This window comes from Canis lupus, chromosome 27 (genome assembly GCF_048164855.1).
Source record: "Canis lupus baileyi chromosome 27, mCanLup2.hap1, whole genome shotgun sequence".
In the NCBI taxonomy this organism is placed as follows: domain Eukaryota; kingdom Metazoa; phylum Chordata; class Mammalia; order Carnivora; family Canidae; genus Canis; species Canis lupus.
In genome coordinates, this window is record NC_132864.1 from 13,254,267 (window position 1) to 13,279,083 (window position 24,817).

Here is a 24,817-nt window from a genome sequence, read left to right on the forward strand (position 1 = left end):
TCTGTACTTCCTGCTCAATTTTGCTGTGAATCTAAAACTCTAAAAAAATAACACTTATTGATTTTTAAGAATTATGTACTTCAGGGGCACCTGAGTGGTGCAGTCAGTTGAGCGGCTGACTCGGTTTCAGCTCAGGTTGTGATCTCAGGGTGCGCTCAGCACCAAGTCTGCTTGAGATTCTCTCCTTCTCCCTATGCCCCTCCCACTCCTGCTCTCTCTCTGCCAAATAAATAAATAAATCTTTAAAAAGGTAAAAATAAAAATCACATACCTCAAAATAAATTGCTAATGAGCACAGAAACCTATCAAAATCCAACGCAAACAAACAAAAAAACCCAGTTTATTGTAACATACCACTGGCAATCCAAACCAAGTTCAAGTTTTCAAACATCTTATGAAATTGTATACTGCTCTCAAATATCCTTCCCCTTCCCCCCAGCTAGAGCTTAATCGCCAATTTCTGGTGGGGAAAAGCAATCTGTGTTTGTACAGAGAAGACAGCAGGGAAGCATCAAACACAACACGTCCGTCCTCATAAAATAGACAGTTACTGCCTTGGTGTCTCCAAAGAAATCATATGCATGCTACTGTTTCTTAAGTCATATATATGCTAATACTTCATAGTCACTCTTAACGTTTCTAGAAAACCATACTGTTTAGCACAGGAAATTACTATTGCCGTTGTCATCTTGTTCATTGTGTGAGCCAACTACACAACCGTGAATTGATTCTCTAATGCTGAGCCTTCGGTATGCCAGCACACAGACTTCCGAAGGGAAACCCTCCACATTGCAGTAATTCACAAATGACAGTCGGCTTGCCTAAACTCATCCTTTACATTTAGGAAACTTTGTGGGTTCCTGTCTTCCCTGGGGGATTTTTATTACTTGTTTATGCAAACAGAAGATTGCATAAGAGTCTTGCTGGCTTTTTTTTTTTTTTTTTTTTTCTTAAGGGATTTCGTAGTTTCCTGGTAAGCACTCAGTCACCAGTTTCAACACCCTGACATGACATAAAGGCGGGAGCTGAACCTCCGGTTCGCCACTCAGACACACACCTCTTTCCTTGAGCACTCGCTAGGTGAGGCGCTCCCTAGGACCGGCTTGTTCCACTCATGAATCTGCACCAGCAGCAGAATCATTTTCTGGAAATAGACAAGAAGAACTGCTGTGTGTTCCGGGATGACTTCATCGCCAATGTGCTGCCACCGGTATTGGGGCTGGAGTTTGTGTTCGGGCTTCTGGGCAATGGCCTTGCCCTGTGGATTTTCTGCTTCCATCTCAAGTCCTGGAAATCCAGCCGGATCTTCTTGTTCAACTTGGCTGTGGCTGACTTTCTCCTGATCATCTGCCTGCCATTCTTGACGGACAACTATGTGAGGAAGTGGGACTGGAGGTTTGGGGACATCCCTTGCCGGCTAATGCTCTTCATGCTGGCCATGAACCGCCAGGGCAGCATCATCTTTCTCACGGTGGTGGCTGTGGACAGGTACTTCCGGGTGGTCCATCCTCACCATGTTCTGAACAAGATCTCGAATAGGACAGCGGCCCTCATTTCCTGCCTCTTGTGGGGTGTCACCATTGGCCTGACGGGTCACCTCCTATCCAAAAAAATGCTGATCAGGAATAGAGATGCAAATTTGTGCAGCAGCTTTAGCATCTGCCATACCTTCAGGTGGCATGATGCTATGTTCCTTCTGGAATTCATCCTGCCTTTGGGCATCATCCTATTCTGCTCGGCCAGAATCATCTGGAGCCTGCGCCAACGACAAATGGACAGACATGCCAAGATCAAGAGAGCCATCAACTTCATCATGGTGGTGGCCATCGTCTTCATCATCTGTTTCCTGCCCAGTGTGGCCGTGCGCATACGCATTTTCTGGCTCTTGCACACTACAGGTACGAAGAACTGTGACATCTATCGCTCGGTTGACCTGGCATTTTTCATCACCCTTAGCTTCACCTACATGAACAGCATGCTGGACCCTTTGGTATACTACTTCTCCAGCCCCTCTTTCCCCAACTTCTTCTCCACCCTGATCAACCGCTGCCTGAGGAAAAAGAGACCACAAGAGTTGGATAACAACCAGAGCACAAGCATGGAGCTCACAGGTGATCTGAATACTACCAGGAGTGTGCCGGACAATTTAGTGGCCAACTCCGGCGAGCCACGGAACCCATCTTACCTGACCCCAGCTTCTCGCTAAATAACCAAGCCAAGAAGAGAGCTTGTCACCAAGAACCAAGGTCTCTGGATACACAGTTTGGCTGGGTGCACAGGATACCATCATTAAACTTGGCCTGTGGTTTCCTGGAACTTCCAGATTCAGAGAATCAGATTTGGAGAAGGGTAGTGGCAGAGTGGGCTGCCTGGTTGTGGAGCGTCACCAGAGGACTCTTGGGGGAACAGAGAGGAAAGCTTCTGAAACTTCTGCTCAATTTCTGACACTCATGGAACTGAAGATGACATAACTGTCCATACTTTTGCTGAGTAGAGTTGGAGCCACGGAGACGCCCATCAGCGCCTGTGATTCACTGGCCTCTTTCCCTCACCTGCCTGAAACAGGGATGGTTCTTGGCTCCTGGGGTGATACCTAGCCGGTTGGTGGGCTCTAGATGGAATAAGAAAAGCTAAGTGGCTGGAGGAGAGTTATTGCCCCGAGAGGGAGGCCAGGTGTCATTAAACAAACCAGTAGTTCTCCCACATTCCATGGGACCAATTAATCTTCCAGCCACACTTCAGTAGAAAAGCACTAGGCAGACAGACTCACAAGCTTGGGTTAATATCTGAGTTTCCAGTAGTCATAAGAGAGGGATTAGCCAGGGCAGGACTGAGCAAAAGAGTCCTACTAAGAGAAAGGAAAGGTGTTTGTGCTGTGGCTAATCCATTCCTCTCCTGTTGACAATAATCGAAGGCTGAGCAGTTAGAGACCTCAGAGAAGATAACTCCTTCCCATCTCTTGTTTTTGTCATTAAAAGGGAAATGCTGCCCAGTGGTAAAGAGAGAGAAGGTTCCTTCACATTTGTTCGCTTGTTTCTGTCCTTATAAGAAATCTACCACTTCAATAAATTTTGATATGAGACACACAGTCTGGTGTTGCATGTGTCTGGGTGATGGTTCACAGAAAGGGACTTCTTATTTAAGCAGAGACCTTTATGGGCTGTTAACTGTGTCCTGATATATAAATACCAAATACTGGGATGCCTGGGTGGCTCAGCGGTTGAGCATCTGCCTTCATCCTAAGGTGTGATCCCAGAAGTCCCAGGAGCAAGTCCCAATCCGGCTCTCTACATGGAGCCTGTTTCTCTCTCTGCCTATGTCTCTGCCTCTCTCTATGTGTCTCTCATGAATAAATAAATAAAATTTATTTAAAAAAAAAGAAAAGAAAAATACCAAATACTGTCAAGTAGGGAAAGGAAGTAGACACTGAGCTCCATCAAGAGAGTATTAAGTAAAAAAAAAAAAAAAAAAAAAAAGAGAGTATTAAGTAAAAAAGACAAATGTGTTAGGACAAGGATGAGTAAGGGGACTGAGAATAAGTAAAAATCATCTAATTTGGAAGGGTGGTATAGACAGGGTGACAAGAGCCCTGTATGTTTTATTTAGAGTTTAGTGAATATTGCTATTACTATTTGCATATTAAAAAGGAATCAGGACAGATTGGGTGTTTGCATGGGAGGGAGGGAGAAGAAAGAATTTCCTGTGGAAAAGTTTCAGTTCCTAGTTCTGGGATGGAAAGGAGATGTACTGGTTTGAGTCTGTGATCAGTCCAAGTTTCTGTTACACTTTCATTCCCAGCCTGTCACTCCTTGATTCTTCAGCAAGATGAGGCTTGCTTTGACATCCTGACTCAGATACAGATAAGAAAGGCGGATACTCAGACTCCCAGCCATAGTCTAATGGCAGTAAATGAAAAACAGATGGAGATGTTCTTGTATTGAAGTGTTTTCAGAGCACTTTGCTTGTCCCGTTCTCCAGTTGATTCCTAGAAGTAGAAAGTTAAAGCAGAGATTACCTTCTCAAAGAGGAAAAGATGGCAGAGATGAGCTCAGAAGAAAGGAGTAGGTCCCCCAGCCTCAAATGCATGAGTCAGCAGGAAGCTTACTCAGCTGTGAAACTCTGATCTGTTCAGAACTAATTCACATTCGTTCATTTGCTCAGGAGTCCTGTCAGTATTTATTTATTTATTTATTTATTTATTTAGCAGGCTCTACATCCAGTGTGGGGCTTGAATTCATGACGACCCTGAGATCAAGAGTTCTGTCCTCTACAAACTAAACCAACCAAGCACCCTTCCATCAGCGCCTTTGTGCTGTGGGCCAGATGCTGCTCTGGGTGGTTGGTAGAGATAGAAGAAGGAACACGGTACCCAAGACCCTCTTCTTATAGAACTCACATCCAAGGTGGGAAGGCAGACGGAAGAGAAGTAAACAATGAAGGGAAAAGGAACTAGGGATAGTTGGGAATATTCTCTAGAATTCTAGAGAATATTCCCAATGCAGACTTAAAACAGAGGGGTCTGCGGGCAGCCCAGGTGGCTCAGTGGTTTAGTGCTGATTTAGTGCCGCCTTAGTCCACGGCCTGATCCTGGAGACCCGGGATCGAGTCCCGAGTCGAGCTCCCTGAATGGAGCCTGCTTCTCCCTCTGCCTGTGTCTCTGCCTCTCTCTCTCTCTCTCTCTGTGTGTCCTCATGAATAAATAAAATCTTAAAACAAAAAAAAACAAAAAAAAACAGAGGGGTCTGAGATGACTGGGAGGGTAGGTCTCTATGAAAAAGTGACTGAGCTGAGCCATAAATGATGAGACACAGGTACCATGCCTGGGTAGCTCAGTGGTTGAGTGCCTTTGGCTCAGGTCATGATCCTGGGGTCCTGGGATCAAGTCCCTCATTGGGCTCCCCATGGGCAGCTTTCTTCTCCCTCTGCCTGTGTCTCTGCCTCTGTTTGTGTGTGTGTGTTTCTCATGAATAAATAAATAAAATATTAAAAAAAAATGATGAGACATAGCAGAAATCTGCAAAATCTGCAAAAATCCGGAGGAAGGGCATTTTAGTCAGTGGTGATGGTAAGTGCAAAAGCCCTGAGGTAAGAATTAGTTTGGTGTGTGTGACTGTATTTGTTTCCTAGAGTTGCCATAATAAAGTATCAATTTGGCAGTTTAAAACAACAAAAATGGGCAACCCGGGTGGCCCAGCGGTTTAGCGCCGCCTTTAGCCCTAGGCGTGATCCTGGGGACCCGGCATTGAGTCCCCCGTCGGGCTCCCTGCATGGAGCCTGCTTCTCCCGCTGCCTGTGTCTCTGCCTCTTTCTGTGTGTGTGTCTCTCATGAATTAATAAATTAAATTAAAAAAAAAGATTTAGGGGGATCCCTGGGTGGCGCAGCGGTTTAGCGCCTGCCTTTGGCCCAGGGCGCGATCCTGGAGACCCGGAATCGAATCCCACGTCGGGCTCCCGGTGCATGGAGCCTGCTTCTGTCTCTGCCTGTGTCTCTGCCTCTCTCTCTCTCTCTCTCTTTGTGACTATCATAAATAAATAAAAATAAAAAAAAAAAGATTTAATTAAAAAATAAATTAAATAAAACAACAAAAATTTATTCTTTTCTAGTTCTGGAGGCTGGAAGTCCAAACTAAGGTGTCAGCAGGGTTCTTTCCTTCTGGGGGCAATGAGGGAGAATCTGTTCCATCCATCCGTCACTCCTAGCTTCTGGTGGCTATTGGCAATTCTTGGCATTCCTTGGCTTGAAGATGCACTACCCTAATCTCTGCCTCCATTTTCCATGACTGTCTTCTCTAAGTATCTCTGTGTCATCTCCTTTTCTGTCTCTCTCTTAAAAAAAAGAAAAAAAAATTATTTATTTATTTATTTATTTATTTATTTATTTATTTATTTATTTATGAGAGAGAACAAGAAGGGGAGGGGAAGAGAACAAGAGAGAGAAGGAGAAGCAGACTCCTCACCGAGCAGGAAGCCCCACATGGGGCTCGATCCCAGGACCTTGGGATTATGACCCACGCTGGCAGACGTTTCACAGACTGAGCAACCCAGATGCCCTCTTTTTTGTCTCTTACAAGGGAACTTACCACTGGATTTAGGGACCACCCAGTCGAAGATGATCTCATCTTGAGATCCTTACCTTAATTACATCTGTAAAGACCCTTGTCCCAAATAAGTTCATATTCTAAGATTCCAAGTGGACATACCTCTTGGGTCCCTATTCGACTTACTACAGCAGAGAAGAGTCCCATGTGGCCGGTCTGCTACATGGTGGCCTACTACATGCAGCCTGCTACATGGGATCTGCTACATGGTGAGGTAAAGAGTCCCTGTTGTGTGAAAACAATGAAAGACTTGAGAAAAAGATCACATTGTATTAAATGAAAAAGCGTTTCAAAACAGAAGATGGTCTCAATTCTCATAAAATATGTACAACTGTGTATATATGCGTGGAATAGCAGACTAAAAGAGAACAAATCAAAGCCTTAACTTGGACACTACCCAGGCAATTCTACCTGGGATTACAGATGCTTTTCCCTTTCCTTTCTGGACTTCTCCGTATTTTCCAATTGTCCATGATGAGCTGTATCACCACTGCAATTATTTCTAAAAATGTGTTGTTTTAACAATTAAATAACAGGGTCACCTGGCCAGCTCAGTCAGTGGAGCAGGTGACTCTGGATCTTGGGGTCATGAGTTTGAGCCCCACTCTGGGTCTACGTAGAGATTACTTAGAAATAAAAATCTTTTTAAAAAATCACATTTTGTTAGGTCTATAAAATAAGAACACCATCATCATCATCCTTGGTCATTAATAATATTTATTAAGAAAGGAGTCTCCTGCTAAATACTTCTGTTTCCCTGTCCAGAGGAATACCAATGTTGATCTAAAATGGGAGCAAGTAAGGACACCTGGGTGGCTCAGTCAGTTGAGTGTCTGCCTTGGGCTCAGGTATTGATCCTAGGGTCCTGGGATCAAGCCGTGCGTTGGGCTCCCTGTTCAGCAGGAGTCTGTTTCTTCCTTTCCATCTGCACCTCCCCCTGCTCATACTTACACACACTCTCTCTTTTAAACAAATAAATAAAATCTTTAAAAATAAAATAAAATGGGAGCTAACAGGGGCACCCGACTGCCTCAGTTGGTAAAACATGTGGCTCTTAATCTCAGGGTTATACGTCCAAGCCTCACATTGGGCATAGAGTTTACTTAAAAATAAATAAAATAAAATAAAATGGGAGCAAGTAATGTTATTCTGGAAGAAACCAATGGTGTGCTCCATTCATTCCCAAACTGTGGTACAACATATGTGAGTGCATGTCCATATATTGGAAGGGGCAATTATTTATTTTTAAGATCTTAATTTTTTTTTAAGTAATCTCTACACCCAGTGTGGGGCCTAAACTCACAATCCCTAGATCAAGAGTCACATGCTCTGCTGACGGAACCATCCAGGCACTCCTGGAAGGGGCAGTTATAATCATATATGCATTGATTTTTCCATTGTTTCCTCCTTATTTTGGAGGGTACCAGTTTGAGTTCTATGAGTTTATTATATAAAAAGTAGGGCCTCATTTTAACCCCAATCTCTTCCAAACCTGAAGAAATTACTCCTAAGTCTAGAACCATAAAATTGGGGCTTTAAACCCCATGTTTGTTTCTGATTTGATGAACTCTTTCACCTTTCCAAATTTATTAGTCTATCTGGCCCATGGTGCCTTGCCTGAAGAGAGGGATCTAACTCACACCTAGGATTCTCATCCTTAATACATCTTGTTTCATTTTCAACATCCTTGATTATGATCTGTCGCTCTGTTGGCTGTCCTGCTTACAACAAGCAGCTGTCTTCCCATATGGTGCATCAGGCCCACCTGACCCCTTTCTTCCCCCACTTTGCTTCTGTAAATCAGAATTTAGCCGAGGAATTGGTTATCCATGGTGCCTTGGGCTGTGTGGGCATTTGGTGGGGTCACTAAGCACCAGAAATCGATCATTTACCAACCAAACTGGGCCTACTCCCCCTATCTTTTGGTTTGAATTGGGAACTTCTCCAAAGCAGAACTGAAAAAATTTTTTTAAAGATTTTGTGTATTTATTCATGAGAGACACAGGGAGAGAGAAAGAGAGGCAGAGACACAGGCAGAGGGAGAAGCAGGCTCCATGCAGGGAGCCTGACGTGGGACTCGATCCTGGGTCGTCAGGCTCCCTGCATGGAGCCTGCTTCTCCCTCTGCCTGTGTCTCTGCCTCTCTGTGTCTCTCATGAATAAATAAATCAAATCTTTAAAAAAATAAAGATGAATGAATAAAGAAGCTGTGGTGTATGTATACAATGCAATATTACTCAGCCATCAGAAACGACAAATACCCACCATTTGCTTCGACGTGGATGGAACTCGAGGGTATTATGCTGAGTGAAGTAAGTCAGTCGGAGAAGGACAAACATTATATGGTCTCATTCATTTGGGGAATATAAAAAATAGTGAAAGGGAATAAAGGGGAAAGGAGAAAAAATGAGTGGGAAATATCAGAGAGGGTGACAGGACATGAGAGACTCCTAACTGGGAAACCAACAAGGGGTAGTGGAAAGGGAGGTGAGCGGGGGGGTGGTGGGGACTGGGTGATAGGCACTGAGGGGGGCACTTGGCGGGATGACCATTGGGTGTTATGCTATATGTTGGCAAATTGAACTCCAATTAAAAAATATGTAAATAGGGATCCCTGGGTGGCGCAGTGGTTTGGCGCCTGCCTTTGGCCCAGGGCGCGATCCTGGAGACCCGGGATCGAATCCCACGTCGGGCTGCCAGTGCATGGAGCCTGCTTCTCCCTCTGCCTATGTCTCTGCCTCTCTCTCTCTCTCTCTGTGACTATCATAAATAAATAAAAATTAAAAAAAAAAATTAAGGTTTAAAAAAAATATGTAAATAAATAAATAAAATAAAATAAAATAAAATAAAATAAAATAAAATAAAATAAATAAAAAATTCTTTGACGGTTGAGTCTGGGCTGTTCCTGTTACCAGCCAAGTTTGTGAGAAGGACATTCCTTTTTTTCCCCCATTGTAGTAAGAAGATGCCTTATTATAATTGTTTAACTCAAGGGCCTCATAAATGCAAGTATCAAAACACACTTCAAATTAGCTTAAGCAATAAATGAGAAATCAAAAGAGAGGGAAGAGGGATGCCTGGTTGGCTCAGCGGTTCAGGACGTGATCCCAGAATTCCGGGATCGAGTCCCACATCGGGCTCCCTGCATGGAGCCTGCTTCTCCCTCTGCCTGTGTCTGTGCCTCTCTCTCTGTGTCTCTTATGAATAAATAAATGGAATCTTCAAAAAAAAAGGGGGGGGGGCGGGGAAGATACTGGCTTATCTTACAGAAACTGAAAGAGAGTTTAAGCAGGGGCGGGCAACTCCAGGGGACCAGCTCACAGCCCTTGGGTCCAGCTCTTAGCCATGAAGGTGATTTAACCCTTCCATACCTGTGTCTCTCCAATCAGACTCTCACACGAGAGAATCAGATGGGTCTCAAGCCACTCTCTATAAAAGAGTGATGAAGTCATGAAGAGTCACACAGCAGTTGTGCAAAAGGTATTTAAAAATTACTGTTTGGCTCAGTGGTTTGGTGCCATCTTCAGCCCAAGGCCTGATCCTGGAGACCTGGGATCGAGTCCCACATCCGGCTCCCTGCATGGAGCCTGCTTCTCCCTCTGCCTGTGTCTCTGCCTCTCTTTCTCTGTATGTCTCTCATGAATAAATAAATAAAATCTTTAAAAGAGAGAGAGAGAGAGGATTGATATCTACTCAAAGTCCAAACTTACATGTATGAGTGGCATGGAAGGTGATTTGGAACGGTATCTGAGGAATATCTGGCAAAGGGCATGTCTTTACCCAAATACTAATTTTTTAAGATTTTATTCATTTATTCATGAGAGACACAGACAGGCAGAGACATAGGCAGAGGGAGAAGCAGGCTCCTCACAGGGAGCCCAATGCGGGACTCAGTCCCCAAACTGGGATCATGCCCTGAGCCAAAAGCAGACGCTCAACCACTGAGCCACCCAGGTGTCCCCAAGCAGTAATTTTTAAAAAAGATTTAAAAAATCTTTTTAAAGAGAGAGAGGCAGAGACACAAGCAGAGGGAGAAGGAGGCTCCGTGCAGGGAGCCTGATGTGGGACTCGATCTCGGGACTCCAGGATCAGCCCTGGGCCAAAGGCAGGTGCTAAACCGCTGAACCACCCAGAGATCCCCAGATCCCAATTCTCTTGCTGCCCAAATGTCTGCCATGTTATAAGATGGTGGTCCCAAAGAAAAGTAATTGATTGGCCTTTGGAAGCAACACAGTTCAGAAGCTCCAAATCCATTCAGAGAGCCCTTCAGAAGGCCTTTCTGGAGAATTAAAGTCTTCATTATTTTATATATTGCTTCATAAAGTTGGGGAAAAGAAATATTCTTTGTCAGGCTTAACTGAAGAGAATACCTGGCGATGATGTTCTGTTTGCTAAGTTTTGTGTCTTCTACAACAAATGAAGCATGACCCTTTTGCAACTGGTGTTATTGCTATTCTCTTGGAGCACAAATTTAAGATTTGGCCACCTTGTCTCTTCAGGGAGAAGGGGTTTGCCTGTGGCATTACAAACACCAGGCTTGACCTATAGTCCACAATCCCACGACCCTGGCAAATGAAAGCAAGCACTTCTACACTCTTAACAAATATTGATATACTCAATGTTCTAGCCACACCCACAGAGGGATTTACTCCCATCAGCAGATATTGGGAACAGTACATAAAGTTCCTAATACAATCAAAAAGAAGAAGGGCCCCTGGGTGGCTCAATCCTTTAAGCATCTGCCGTTGGCTCAGGTCATCATTCCAGCATCCTGGAAACTGAGCTGTGCATTGGGCTACCTGCTCAGCAGGGAGCCTGCTTCTGCCACCCTCTGCTTCTGCCTCCCTTGACTCCTCTTGCTTGTGCTCTCTCTCTCATTGTCAAATAAATTAGTAAAATAAAAAAAAAAAAAAAAGAGGGACGCTTGGGTCGCTCAGTGGTTGAGCATCTGCCTTCGGCTCAGGACATGATCCCAGAATTCCAGAATCGTGTCCCTTATCAGGCTCCCTGCAGGGAGCCTGCTTCTCCCTCTGCCTCTGTCTCTGCCTTCTCTCTGTGTCTCTCATGAATAAATAAATAAAATCTGAAAAAAAAAAAAAGTCACATGCTCCATTGACTGAGCCAGCCAGGTGCCCCTATTTTTGGTTTTCTTTTCTTTTCTTTTTTTTTTTTTAAAGATTTTATTTATTTATTCATGAGAGACACAGAGAGAGAGGCAGAGACACAGGCAGAGGGAGAAGCAGGCTCCATACAGGAAACTGGGACTCGATCCCGGGCCTCCAGGCTCACACCCTGGACTGAAGGCGGCGCTAAACCGCTGAGCCACCCGGGCTGCCCTAATTTTTGGTTTTCATAAAGTAGCATGAGGCAAAGACATACTCACAATCAGATACTACTTTCATCAGCAGCATCATTTGATTGCTACCAGCTATATCTAAGATTTGCTCTCTGCTACCTGTCAGAAACTGAGCTAAGTGCTTTATGTAGGTGATCCCATATCATCCTCCCAATAACTTCAGAGGGGAGGTGCTCTTTCCATTTCACAGATAAGGGAACTGAGACTCAGAGAGTTTGAATAGTTTGCCTAAGATCAACAGTCTATGGGTGAAGGACCAAGAAAACAGAGGCTAGTGGTCTGACTCCAGAGTCTTTGCCTTTAAAGTTCTGAGAAAATGTAAAATGAGAGATGAACAATGTGAACTGTAAAAGGTACAGGGAATACCTTGAGCCATTTGGGTCAACATTCCCAGAACTTTCTAGGCTGCCCAACAACTTAGGCCTTCAGGTACTTCCCAGGTCCAGGCTGGGGTCATGTACTTAAACTGCCCAGTATAGTGCCTTGCACCTGGAAGGTGTTCTAGATAGGAGTTTCCCTTTTCTAGAGCTAACTGGTGATTGGCCCCTTTCTTTCTTTTTGAAGATCCTTCTTGTTTTTGTATAGAAACTACCATTTTATAAGGAGACAGATCAAGGATATTCACTGTAACATTATTTATAATAGTGAAAAACAGAAAACAACCTAATTCTCCATGAGTAAGGGAATAGATACATAGGGATACAGGCTCCTGATGGAATACTAAGTAGCAGTGAAAAAAAATGAACCTGAGGTACCTTGTATCAGTAGGACTGAATCTTTTTTTTTTTTTTAATTTTTTTTTAATTTATTTATGATAGTCACAGAGAGAGAGAGAGAGAGAGAGAGAGAGAGGCAGAGACACAGGCAGAGGGAGAAGCAGGCTCCATGCACCGGGAGCCCGATGTGGGATTCGATCCCGGGTCTCCAGGATCGCGCCCTGGGCCAAAGGCAGGCGCCAAACCGCTGCGCCACCCAGGGATCCCAGTAGGACTGAATCTTGAGCATAATATCTAGAGGAAAAAGCAAGCTGTCAAAAAATAAATTCAATATGATAACATTTATGTAAATGTTTAAAACATACTAAACAGGGGCACCTGGGTGGCTCAGTATTTGAGCGTCTGCCTTTGGCTTGGGTCATGATCCTGAGGTCCTGGGATTGAGTCCCCCATCGGGCTCACTGCAGGGAGTCTGCTTCTCTCTGTATGTCTCTCATGAATAAATACATAAAATCCTTTTAAAAAGCAAATAAAACATGCTAAACAAAATAACATGATTTTTGAAAGCATTCAATATATAATAAAACAAAAATCTCAGGTGAGAAGGATGCAGAGTGCCTACAGGATATAGATTAGTTCTATGGACGTAGGGAGGGAGGGTGGGACATGGATGGAAGGAGACCTCAATTCTATTTGTAATGCTTTCCCTTCATTTTAAATATTTTATTTATTTATTATTTATTTAGAGAGAGAGCACTTGAGTGGGAATGGGGAATGGAGGCAGGAAGGGACAGAGGGAGGGAGAGAGAATCTCAAGCAGACTCCATGCTGAGGCTCCAGGCCGACACAGGGTTCAGTCTCACCACCCTGACATTGTGACCTGAGCTGAAATCAATAGTCAGATGTTTAAGCGATGAGCCACCCAAGCACCCTGCTTTTACTTCATTTTATTTTATTTTATTTTTATTTATTTATTTTTTTATTTATTTATGAATGATAGTCACACACACAGAGAGAGAGAGAGAGACAGAGACACAGGCAGAGGGAGAAGCAGGCTCCATGCACCGGGAGCCCGACGTGGGATTCGATCCTGGATCTCCAGGATCGCGCCCTGGGCCAAAGGCAGGCGCCAAACCGCTGCGCCACCCAGGGATCCCTTTTACTTCATTTTAAAAGAAAGGTCTGCAAGTGACCCTCAGCAGGTGAATGATTAAAGTGTGGTGCATCCACACCATGGAATGTTACATAGCAATACAAAGGAACAGATTATTGATGCATGCATCAACTTGGATGGATCCCAAGGACTTTATACTGAGTGGGGAGAAAAAGACCAATCTTAAAAGTTACTTACTGTACAATCTCATGTATGTAAAATTCTTAAATGATAAAATTATAAAGAAGAACAGATCAGTGGTTACTAGGGGTTAAGAAAGGGTGTGGTAGAACATGAGGATGTTTCTTTCGGGTGAGAGTGATTTGTATCTTCAATGTGGTGGTGATTATACAAAATCTATGTATGTCTGGGGTGCCTGGATGGCTCAATCTGTTAAATGTCTGACTCTTGATCTCAGCTCAGGTACTGCTTTCTGGGTCATGAGTTCAAGCCCCACATAGGGCTCCACGCTGGGCATCAAGCCTACTTTAAAAAAAAAAAAATCTGTGTATTTAATAAAATGTCACAGAGTTATAACAAAAACAGAGGAGAAGAAGAGGAGAGGAAAGGAGGGGAAGAGGGAATGGAAAGGAGGAAGAAAGAATACATGGAAAAACTGGTGAAATTCAAGTGATGTTTGTAGACTAGCTAATTTTATTGGGAAATATCAATTTTCTGACTTTGGTAATCTAGTACAGTTATGTAAGGTGCCATCATTGGTGGACTCTGGGTAATGGGGAGATGGGATCATACTATTTTTTATCAATTTATGGGTCTATAATTCAAAATAAAATGTTAAAAAGTAAAAATGTTCTGAAGTAAATATAACACACAGCTAACATTTGTTAAATCTGAGGATGCCTGGGTGGCTCAGTTGGTTAAGTGTCTGCTTTCAGCTCAAGTCATGAGCTGAAAAGGGCCTTGGGATAGAGCCCTTCATTGGGATCCCTGCTCAATGGGGAGCTGGTTTCTCCCTCTCCCTCTGTGGTTCCCCCTGCTTGTGCTCTCTTTCTTTGTGTCAAATAAATAAATGAAATCTTTAACAACAACAACAAAAAAAAATTGTTAAATCTTGGTGGTAGAAGCACCTGGTGGCTCAGTTGGTTGGGAGTCTAGTCTTGGTTTCTGTTCCAGTTGTGATCTTGGGGTCCTAGGATCAAGTCCCACACGGGGCTCTGCACTTAGTGGGGAGTCTGCTTCACCCTCCCCCTCAGCCTCTGTCCCTGCTCTCTCTCTTTAAAATAAATGAATAGGGACACCTGGGTGGCTCAGCAGTTGAGTGTCTGCTTTGGCTCAGGGCGTGATCCCGGAGTCCCAGGATCAAGTTCCGCTTCTGCCCGCATCCTGCTCCCTGCATGGAGCTGCCTTCCCCCTCTGTCTGTGTCTCTGCCTCTCTCTGTGTGTGTCTTTCATGAATAAATAAATAAAATCTTTTTTTAAAATAATAAAAATTCATAAAACACGTTTCTACCACCCAGATTTTTAAAAAACATTTATTAATTTATTTTAAGATTTTATTTATTTATTCATGAGAGACACAGAAAGAGAGAGGCAGAGACATAGGCAGAAAGAAAAGCAGGCTCCCTGCAGGGAGCCACATGCGGGACTTGATCCCAGGACCCCGGGATCACACCCTGAGCCAAAGGCAGCCACTCAACTGCTGAACTGCCCAGGCTTCCTGAATTTTTATTCTTTATGAGCACGAAGGTGCATGTACACACACGTGTGCATGCTTAGGTCAACTGACAGCACCTTAAGGCAGACACTACCACCCATTCTGTTGACAAGGCCCCCATCTGACAAGATTCAGCTTATTCTCCATCTTCTTTTGCGTCCCTCCTCACCAGATGCCGTTTATGCTTTGAAGATTTTATGGCTAGCCACTTGAGGAACAGATAAAAGGTAGCCAAAAATGAGCTTGTTTATAAAAAAAAAAAACTAGTAAGATTAAAAACTCTTACAAAATGACAGTGGAGGGATCCCTGGGTGGCGCAGCGGTTTGGCGCCTGCCTTTGGCCCAGGGCGTGATCCTGGGGACCCGGGATCGAATCCCACATCGGGCTCCTGGTGCATGGAGCCTGCTTCTCCCTCTCTGCCTGTGTCTCTGCCTCTCTCTCTCTCTCTGTGACTATCATAAATAAATAAAAAGAAAAAAAAATATTAAAAAAAAAAAAATGACAGTGGAAAACTTAATGCTGAGTAGAAGAAGCCAGACACAAAAGGCCACATACAGTATGATTCCACGTATATGAAATGTCCAGAACAGGTAAATCCTTAGAGACAGAAGGTAGATTGGTGGCTGCCAGGGGTGGGGGAGGGGAGAATGAGGAGTGGCTGCTGATGGGTACGGGATCTCCTTTTGGGGTGATGAAAATGGGAACTAGACAGAGGTGGAATTTGCACTGCCTTGTGAATGTACCAAATGCCGCTGCATGGTTCACTGTAAAATGATTGAATTTGGGGCACCTGGATGGCTCAGTCAGTTGAGCACTTGCCTTCAGCTCAGGTCATGATACTGGGGGCCTGGGATCCATCCTCACGTCAGGCTCCCTGCTCAATGGGGAGCTTGTTTCTCCCTTTCCCTCTGCCATTCCCTTGGCTTATGCTCTCTGGTTCTCTCTGTCAAATAATAAATAAAATCTTAAAAATAAAATAAAATAAAATGATTGTTATGTGAATTTCATTTGGTTGAAACACAAAAAACTCTTGTGAGCAGAATCTCTGGAGTAACTGTCCCTGTCTCTGGCTCATCCTCGCTCCCATCCCCCTCTTCTCCATCTGTCCCCAGTTCTCTCCTGAGTCAGGCAAGACCTCTGTCCCAGACACAGTGAAAGTGGAGTTAGGGCAGGGCGTTAAGTATGAGCCAGTGTCTAATGTGATTGCTGGAAAACTCTAGATTGGGTAATTCTCATATAAACGTTTTCCTTACTCTTACAACCCCTTGGAGCACAACATGGAGCCAGAGCCTCCGACTGAATAGCTTTGTTGAAATCCTAAGCCCCAGGACTTTAGAATGTGACTGTCTTTGGAGATAGGTTCTTTTAAGAGGTAATTAAGTTAAAATGAGGTCTTTAGGATGGCCTGAATCCCACAGGCTTGTGTCCTTATAAGAAGAGGAGGTTAGGACATAGGTAGACACAGAGGGAAGTCCACGTGAGGCCGCAGGGAGAAGACAGTTATCTACAAACCAAGGACAGAGGACTCAAAAGAAATAACGCCAACACATTGACCTTAGACTTCTGGCCTCAAGAACCATGAGAAATAAATTCTTATTTAAGCCTCCGGTCTGTGGACCTCTGTTATGGTGGCCCTAGCAAATGAACAGGGCCTGATCAACCTTCTTAAAAGATTCCATCAGGGCAGCCCGGGTGGCTCAGCGGTTTAGTGCCACCTTTAGCCCAGGGCATGATCCTGAAGACCCAGGATTGAGTCTCACATCGGGCTCCCTGCATGGAGCCTGCTTCTCCCTCTGCCTGTGTCTCTGCCTCTCTCTCTGTGTGTCTCTCATGAATAAATAAATAAAGTCTTTAAAAAAAAAAAAAAAAGACTCACTCAGCCAGTGGCTACAGAGCTTAGCTGGAATGCCCTACATATTTATTTAAAACCACTTATCACCTATAAATTTGAAAAGAATTTGACATAAGGCCTGCTGTGCTACACAGCAGAGAAATTCAACTTTAGAAAAAGTAGAATAACACCAAGGACAGATGGACTTTTCATAGGCAAACATTGCCCAACTGCTTCTCTCTCTTCATCAACCCTTTGTGTGATGATGGAAATCAATCTCAGAATTTATTAAAATGCATATTTAAAAGAATGTAATGAGAGAAGAAAGTTACAGGGCTCTCTAGAGTTCCTGTAGAGGCTGATATTTCAGTCATGGTTTTAAAAGTATCTATTTTGGGGCACCTGGCTGGCTCAGTCAGGAGAACACAGGACTTTTGATCTCAGGGTCGTGAGTTCAAGCTCCATGTTGGGTATAGAGCTTACATTTTAAAAAAAGGCGGGGGGAACTACTGGGTGCTTAGTGATTGGGCGTCTGCCTTTGGCTTGGGTCATGATCCAGGAGACCCGAGATCGAGTCCCACATCAGCCTCCCTACATGGAGCCTGCTTCTCCCTCTGCCTATGTCTCTGTCTCTCTCTCTCTGTGTCTCTCATGAATAAATAAATGAAATCTTTATTTATTTTTCTAATAAATGAAATCTTTAAAAGATAGATCTTAACAAAACTACTAAAATTATTATAGTCAATCCAGAAAAAAAAAAAAAAGCCTTCCTCAATATTCTTATCCACTGTTTGTTTGTTTTTTTTTTAATTTATTAATGAGAGACACACAGAGAAAGGCAGAGACACAAGCAGAGGGAGAAGCAGGCTCCATGCAGGGAGCCCCATGTGGGACTCGATCCCATGATCCAGGATCATGCCCTAGTCAAAGGCATACGTTCAACCATTGAGGCACCCAGGCATGCCTCCACTGTTATTTCTAACAAAGAATATTCACATTAAACTATTAATGATTACTTTCCTAAAAACAAAAAATGGAATTGTATCTCTTTTCCCATTTCAGAAACCTTCAATTATCAACAGAATAAAATTCAAACTCAGCATGGCCTTCCCCTGCCAGGCTATGTGGTATCAGCGTGGTATGGGGAAGTCAAGGAGAATGGCCTCTGGAATCAGAGGATCGTGGGATGAAATTCCAGCTTTACCACCCGCCAGCCAGGTGCTCAGGACCAAGAGAATGAAAAAGGCCTAGGACCTTTCCAGCTTTTGAAGCTCCCCTCATTTATTATCTTACTAAGACATAGTTCACATACTACAAAATACACTTTTTTTTAAAGGAGACTTATTTTATGGAATATCTTGTGCTGGACATTTTTTTACATGCAGACACATGCCTAGAAGGGCTGAGAGAGTCAGGACAGACAGGGGACAAAAATCTGAATTTACATCAAAGCCGTTCATTGTCTTTCCCACTAAGGGCTCAGCCAGTGCTTTCCTGTGCTTCTCAAGTGCCCAGTGGTCAGTCCTTATTTAGTGTGAAATAAAGACAGGATTGAGGAGAACCAGCCAACTGACAGAGAGAAGCCTGAGAAACCCCTGAGAGAGACAGTCCTGATTCTGGCAGCCACAGGCAAGTCCTCCCCTATGGCCAGGTACCCTTGGTCAGGGCTGGCTTCCAGACACACCAACTGGGTTCCCAGCCACCCAAGTCATTTTTCAAGAAGCCAGTATGTTATGCAACAACTGTCAACGACCCCAGCATCAAGCTCTTAACTTTCATCCAGCCCAGGACACCTACCAAAACCATACTTACACTTGATCTTAGCCAAAAGGCCGGGAAATGAGAAGTTCACCCTTTTATTTATTTATTTATTTTTATTTATTTTATTTTTTTTAATAATTTTTTTAAATTTTTATTTATTTATGATAGTCACAGAGAGAGAGAGAGAGGTAGAGACATAGGCAGAGGGAGAAGCAGGCTCCATGCACCGGGAGCCCGACGTGGGATTCAATCCCGGGTCTCCAGGATCGCGCCCTGGGCCAAAGGCAGGTGCCAAACCGCTGCGCCACCCAGGGATCCCTTTTTAATTTTTTTTTCTTTTTTTTTTTAATAATTTTTTTAAATTTTTATTTATTTATGATAGTCACAGAGAGAGAGAGAGAGAGAGAGAGAGAGGTAAGTCCACCCTTTTAAAGTGGTTTTTGGTATTTTCACAGTGCTCTGCAGCCATCCCCTCTATCTGATTCCAGAACTTCTTTACCATCCCAAAAAAGAAAACCTATCCCCATTAGCAGTCCTGTAGAGTTCCCGAAGTCCTCGACAAACACCAATCTACTATCTGTCTTTATGGTCATTATATATTTTTAAAAATGAAGAAAGTTGGGACGCCTGGGTGGCTCAGTCACTTAGGCGTCTGACTCTTGATTTTGGCTCAGGTTGTGGTCTTAGGGGTCATAGGATTGAGCCCCACGTTGAGCTCCACACTCATTGTGGAGTCTGTTTGGGGTTCTCACCTTCTCCCTCTGATCCTCCCCACACCTGCCCCTGCTCTCTTAAATAAATAAAATCTTTTTTTTTTCTTTTTTTTTTTTAATGAAGAAATATTGGGGTACCTGGCTGGCTCAGTGAATGGAGCACACAACTCTTAATCTTGGGATGGTGAGTTTGAGCCCCACACTGAGTGTAGAACTTACTTTAAAACATGAAGAAATGCCATAACAGGGTAGAAAAATTGGAGGAGGGGACGCCTGGGTTGCTCAGCGGTTGAGCGTCTGCCTTTGGCTCAGGGCATGATCCTGGAGTCTCGGATCGAGTCCCACATCAGGCTCCTGCATGGAGTCTGCTTCTCCTTCTATCTATGTCTCTGCCTCTCTCTCTGTGTCTCTCATGAATAAATAAATCAAATCTTTAAAAAAAAAAAAAAAAAAAGAAAAGAAAAATTGGAGGAGGAGGATTTAGAAGGAAAAACTGTCTTAATCAAGGCTTTTTTCTCCCTATCCTGGTTTAGGTGCTTGTTCTGGGGTTGGATCCAACAGCTATAACTGAGACCTTGGGCTCTCCTGGGGTATTCGTGGGAAACTCCTGAGGGGCTGGACAGGAGACCAGAAAATGGCCCTTAACCTAGATATGAACCAGTATGATGGTTAAAATATGTCCACATGTGCTTCGACACTCGTCCCTTCTAAAGATGGAGTCTAATTTTCCTCTGCTTGGATGTGGGTCAGACTTTGTACTTTCTATTAACAAATAGAATGTAATTGAAGTGATACTATGTGCTTCCAAAGCTAAGCATTAAAAGCTTCTTTCCCCTTCCCTTTCTCTCTTCCCTGTTTGGCACACCGTATTGGGTGGAAGCGCAGGCCACATGCAGAGGCCGCAAGGGACTGCTCTGGCTAATACTTCCAACTAGATCCTGAGCTGACAGCGAGCAGCCACAGCCAGGAGCAGCCACAGCCAGCAGAGCCCCCTTCAAGAGCATGTGATCTGGGTCGTAGGCTCAGGGTCTCATGGTAAGAAGGGCCCAGGCTTTGTTTTAAAGCTCTGCCATCAGTACCTTGAAATTCACTTCCCTTTTTTTCTTTAAGTAATCCCTATATCCAACATGAGGCTCAAACTTACAACCCTGAAATCAAGAGTCACATTCTTGGGGCAGCCCTGGTGGTGCAGCGGCTTGGCGCTGCCTGCAGCTTGGGGTGTGATCCTGGAGATCCAGGATCGAGTCCTACATTGGGCTCCCTGCATGGAGCCTGCTTCTCCCTCTCCCTGTGTCTCTGCCTCTCTCCCTCATGTGTCTATGAATAAATAAATAAATAAATCTTTAAAAAAAAAAGGAGTCACATTCTCTACAGACTGAGCCAGTCAAGCACCCCAGCACCTTGAAATTCTTAACACCTTTCTTTCTCTTTCTTCTTTCTTTTTTTCTTTTAAAAAAGATTTTATTTATTTATTTATAAGAGACACAAAGAGAGGCAGAGACATAGGCAGAGGGAGAAGCAGGCTCCTCACTGAGCAGGGAGCCCAACACGGGGCTCTACCTGGTTGTGTCCTGGGATCACAACCCTAGCCCAAGGCAGACACTTAATGACTGAGCCACTCAGGTGTCCCGAAATTCTTTTTATTTTTTATTTTATTTATTTATTTATTTATTTATTTATTTATTTATTTATATTTTTTAATTAATTAATTTTTTTATTTTTTATTTTTTAAAAGATTTCTATTTATTCACTCATGAGAGACACAGAGAGAGAGAGAGGCAGAGACATAGGCAGAGGGAGATGCAGGCTCCCTGTGTGGAGCCTGATGTGGGACTCCATCCCAGGACCCCAGGATCATAACCTGAGCCGAAGGCAGATGCTCAACCACTGAGCAACCCAGGTGTCCCTCACCCTGAAATTCTTCACACTTAACAGTTTATTGAGATATAATTCCTATAGTAGAAAACTCACCATTTAAAGTGTACAGTTCAGGAGTGCCTGTGTGAATTCATGGCTCATGGAAACCATCAGAGATAATATGTAATTATTGTTGCCTTACACTGCTATGTTTTGAGGAAATGTATTATATACCAATAGATAGAAAAAGCAGGCAGAAAATAGCAGATTCTGGGAAGAGCCTCCAGGTCTGTGGGTTCCAGGACGAAGCTTTCTTTGGCTTCAAATGAGCATTCTGGGTCTTCTCAACTTCTTTGAGCTGGAGGTGAATGATGTGTGAGAATGGTACTAGCATTTGCTGGTGGAGCCGACAGCATCATTGCCATCTTCCGGGCAACCTGATGGAGAGTTCAAACCCAGTGGGGCTTCAACTAGTGGGTATATCATCTCATACATATCTTCAGTTTGTATCCAGTTTTTCCATCGGCTTCATTATCTAGGTATTTCAGTGTAAACAAACTCTTTCAATGAACTTGGAAAGCGATTGGTGGTCTGTAAGTTCAAGAAATCATTATCTTTAAGGAACATTCTCTGGTGGAGCTGTGTATACCTATATCTGGTGCATTATTTTTTTAAATTCAAATCATCTATTGGACTACACTCACAGTTTATGATATACTTTAACATCTGTGATTTTACAGATCATTTCATTTTTGTACTAAAAATATGTTTTAGGGTTGCCTGGGTGGCTCAGTCAGCAAAGTGTCTGCCTTGGGCTCAGGTCATCCTGGGATCCAGCCCCACATCTGGGCTTCCTCCTCAGCAGGGGGCTTGCTTTTCCCTCTCCTTCTGCTGCCCCTGCAGCTTGTGCTCTCTCTTATGCTCACTCTCTCTCTCAAATAAATGAATAAAATCTTAAAAAGAAAAAAAAAACTAAATGTGAGGCTCCGAAAACTTCTGGATTGTAAAGCATCCTTATGCTGGGAGACTGGTACACCCCAACTCCACAGGAATAGAAGCTTCTATGCTCTGGACCCTTGCAAACCTTATCTATGTACCTCTCCATCTGGCTGTTCATTTATATCTTTATAATATCCTTTATAATAAGCCAGTAATAGTAAGTAAAGCACTTTCCTGAGTTCTGTGAGCCATTCTAGCAAATTATCCAACAGGAGAAGGGGACATGGAAGCCCCTGATTTATAGCTGATTGATCAGAAGTACAGGTGGCAACCTGGGACTTGCAATTGGCATCTGAACTGTCAAGGCAGTCTTGTGGACCAAGCCCTTAATCTGTGGGGTCTGATACTAACTGCAAGTAGTTAGTCTCAGAGTGGAACTGGATTCTAGGACACCCAGGTGGTGTCCAGAGAGCTGGAGAATAGACTAGTATGGAGAAAAAAACCCACACATTTGTCAGAAGTGTTGTGAGTAAAAGTAGATCACTCATATACAGGAGTAGAGGCTGCTTTGCCAGCTCACACAGTGTAGGAAAACCTCAACAGTGAAAGCTCAGCCCCAACGAGCTGACACTGAGGAATAACAGCCCATTAAATGGGCGCCAGCACCCAGAGACAGAAGGGCAGATACACCAATCAGAGCATACATTGCTGAAGAGGACAGATGTGCCTCGGAATTTAAAACCATCATAAACAAGAATGTGTCAGCAAATCCAAATACAGCCCACATAAAGAACTTCCCAGAGCTGAAATATATGATTTTCAAGATTAAGAAACTCATGAGTTAAAAGTGAGTCGGGTCCCTGGAGTCCGAGAGATCAAGAGCAAGAAATGTCTCAAAGCACATACCAAAATTATAAAGAAACAGAAATCTGTGGGGAGATAGAATTGAGGAGAGCTCCAGAAGAATGAACACACACACTGTAGCAGCTCCAAGATGAGAAGATGCCCCAGATAAACAAATAAGCCAAGAAAAGTTCCCTGAGAATAGTAAAGACCAAAGATTGCAGATTGAAGGGCTCTCTGAGTTCCAGACGGGGCTGATGAGAGGAGACGTGTATGTAAGCATGAAGCATATTCTGTAACAATCATACAAGAGTCATGTGGAGGCGCACCTGGGTGGCTCAGCGATTGAGCATCTGCCTTCGGCTCAGGTTGTGATCCTGGGGTCCTGGGATCGAGTTCTGCATCGGGCTCCCTGCATGGAGCCTGCTTCTCCCTCTGCCTATGTCTCTGCCTCTCTCTGTCTCTCTGAATAAATAAAATCTTTTTTTTTAATTTTTATTTATTTATGATAGTCACACAGAGAGAGAGAGGCAGAGACACAGGCAGAGGGAGAAGCAGGCTCCCTGCACTGGGAGCCCGGCATGGGATTCGATCCCGGGTCTCCAGGATCGTGCCCTGGGTCAAAGGCAGGCACCAAACCGCTGCGCCACCCAGGGATCCCTCTTTTTTTTTTTTTTTTTTAAGTGTCATGTGGAAAGCAGAAAACTATTCACAAAGAAAAAAGAATATCAGATTGGGATCAGATTTTTCATTGACAGTAGTGGACAACGACAGTGGAACTGTATCTACACAGAAGAGAGAAAGGACCACAACCCAAGACTCTCCAGTTGTCAGAATATTTGCATCTATTGAGGCAAAAGGAAGGTGGTCAAGGGGACCCAAGAATTCAGAGAATATAATCCCCAGTGCTCTGTCTGAGGAAAGTACCTGAGAAAAGCCTAGCCAAGCTGAAAGTAAACCTGCAAAGAAAACTGAGGAAGGAGGAAGAAAGAGAGAAAACAGCATTAAAAATGTACACATGTGACATTTTAATCTAAATGGAGCAGGATAGACTGAAATTTGTGGAACAGGGAAGGATTCTTGAAACCAAACAAACATCCTCTAAGGGACTTCTAACAAATACTAGATTATCTCAGCCAAACCTCAGAGAGCAATGGAGGGAAGGGAAGTATAAAGTGTCATGGGTCTCAGCAGGGAACAGGGGAAAGAAAGATAAGGAAGTGAAAGTGTTCTAAAGGTCTCATCCTACTGGGTGAGGGAGAAAGGGAGGAAATAGATCAAGGAAGTGGTTAGTTATGTGCCTCTGATTATGGGAGCAAGGAAATTGGTCATGGAAGAGATGGGGATCTTAACCAAGCCAGCGAACACAGAAGCCAGGAAAGAAAAGATGGATATATTTGACTATGTAAACATTAAAATGTTTTGTGTGACAAAGGATACCATAAATACAGCAAGTTCAAGTGATGGAGCTGGAAAAATATTTGTAATATAAATAACTGTCAGCAACTGGAATTGACTTATTGTGTGCCTGGCACTGTTCTGTTGACTCTAAGGGTATTAACTCACTTGTGTCTAGAGCAATGCTATGAAGCAGGAATGGTGATGACAATGATGATCATTTCTTTTTTTTTCCTTTGGGGAGGGGCAGGGGCAGAGAGAGATGGAGAGAATCTTTTTTTTTTTAAGATTTTATTTATTTATTTATTTATTTACTTATTTATTTATTTATTAGAGAGAAAAAGAGCGCAAGCAGGGGGAAGGCTAGAGGGAGAGGGAGAAGCAGACTCCCCACTTAGCAGGGAGCCTGACATGGGGCTCTAACCCAGAACCCTGAGATTATGATCCAAGCTGAAGGCAGATGCTTAACTGACTGAG

At 43.7% G+C, this 24,817-nt stretch overlaps 1 protein-coding gene across 1 annotated transcript; it reads left to right on the forward strand.

Annotated features, from left to right (window-relative positions):
• The first annotated feature begins 983 nt into the window (after positions 1 to 983).
• On the forward strand, positions 984 to 3,082 carry HCAR2 (hydroxycarboxylic acid receptor 2). The gene has a single exon (XM_072801922.1). The coding sequence runs from the start codon at positions 1,115 to 1,117 to the stop codon at positions 2,204 to 2,206; it is 1,092 nt and encodes a 363-aa protein (XP_072658023.1). The 5' UTR covers positions 984 to 1,114; the 3' UTR covers positions 2,207 to 3,082.
• The last annotated feature ends 21,735 nt before the right edge of the window (positions 3,083 to 24,817 follow it).

Excerpts from the sequence above, each read along its gene's own strand:
- HCAR2 (XM_072801922.1), top strand. The coding sequence starts at position 1,115 with ATGAATCTGCACCAGCAGCAGAATCATTTTCTGGAAATAGACAAGAAG.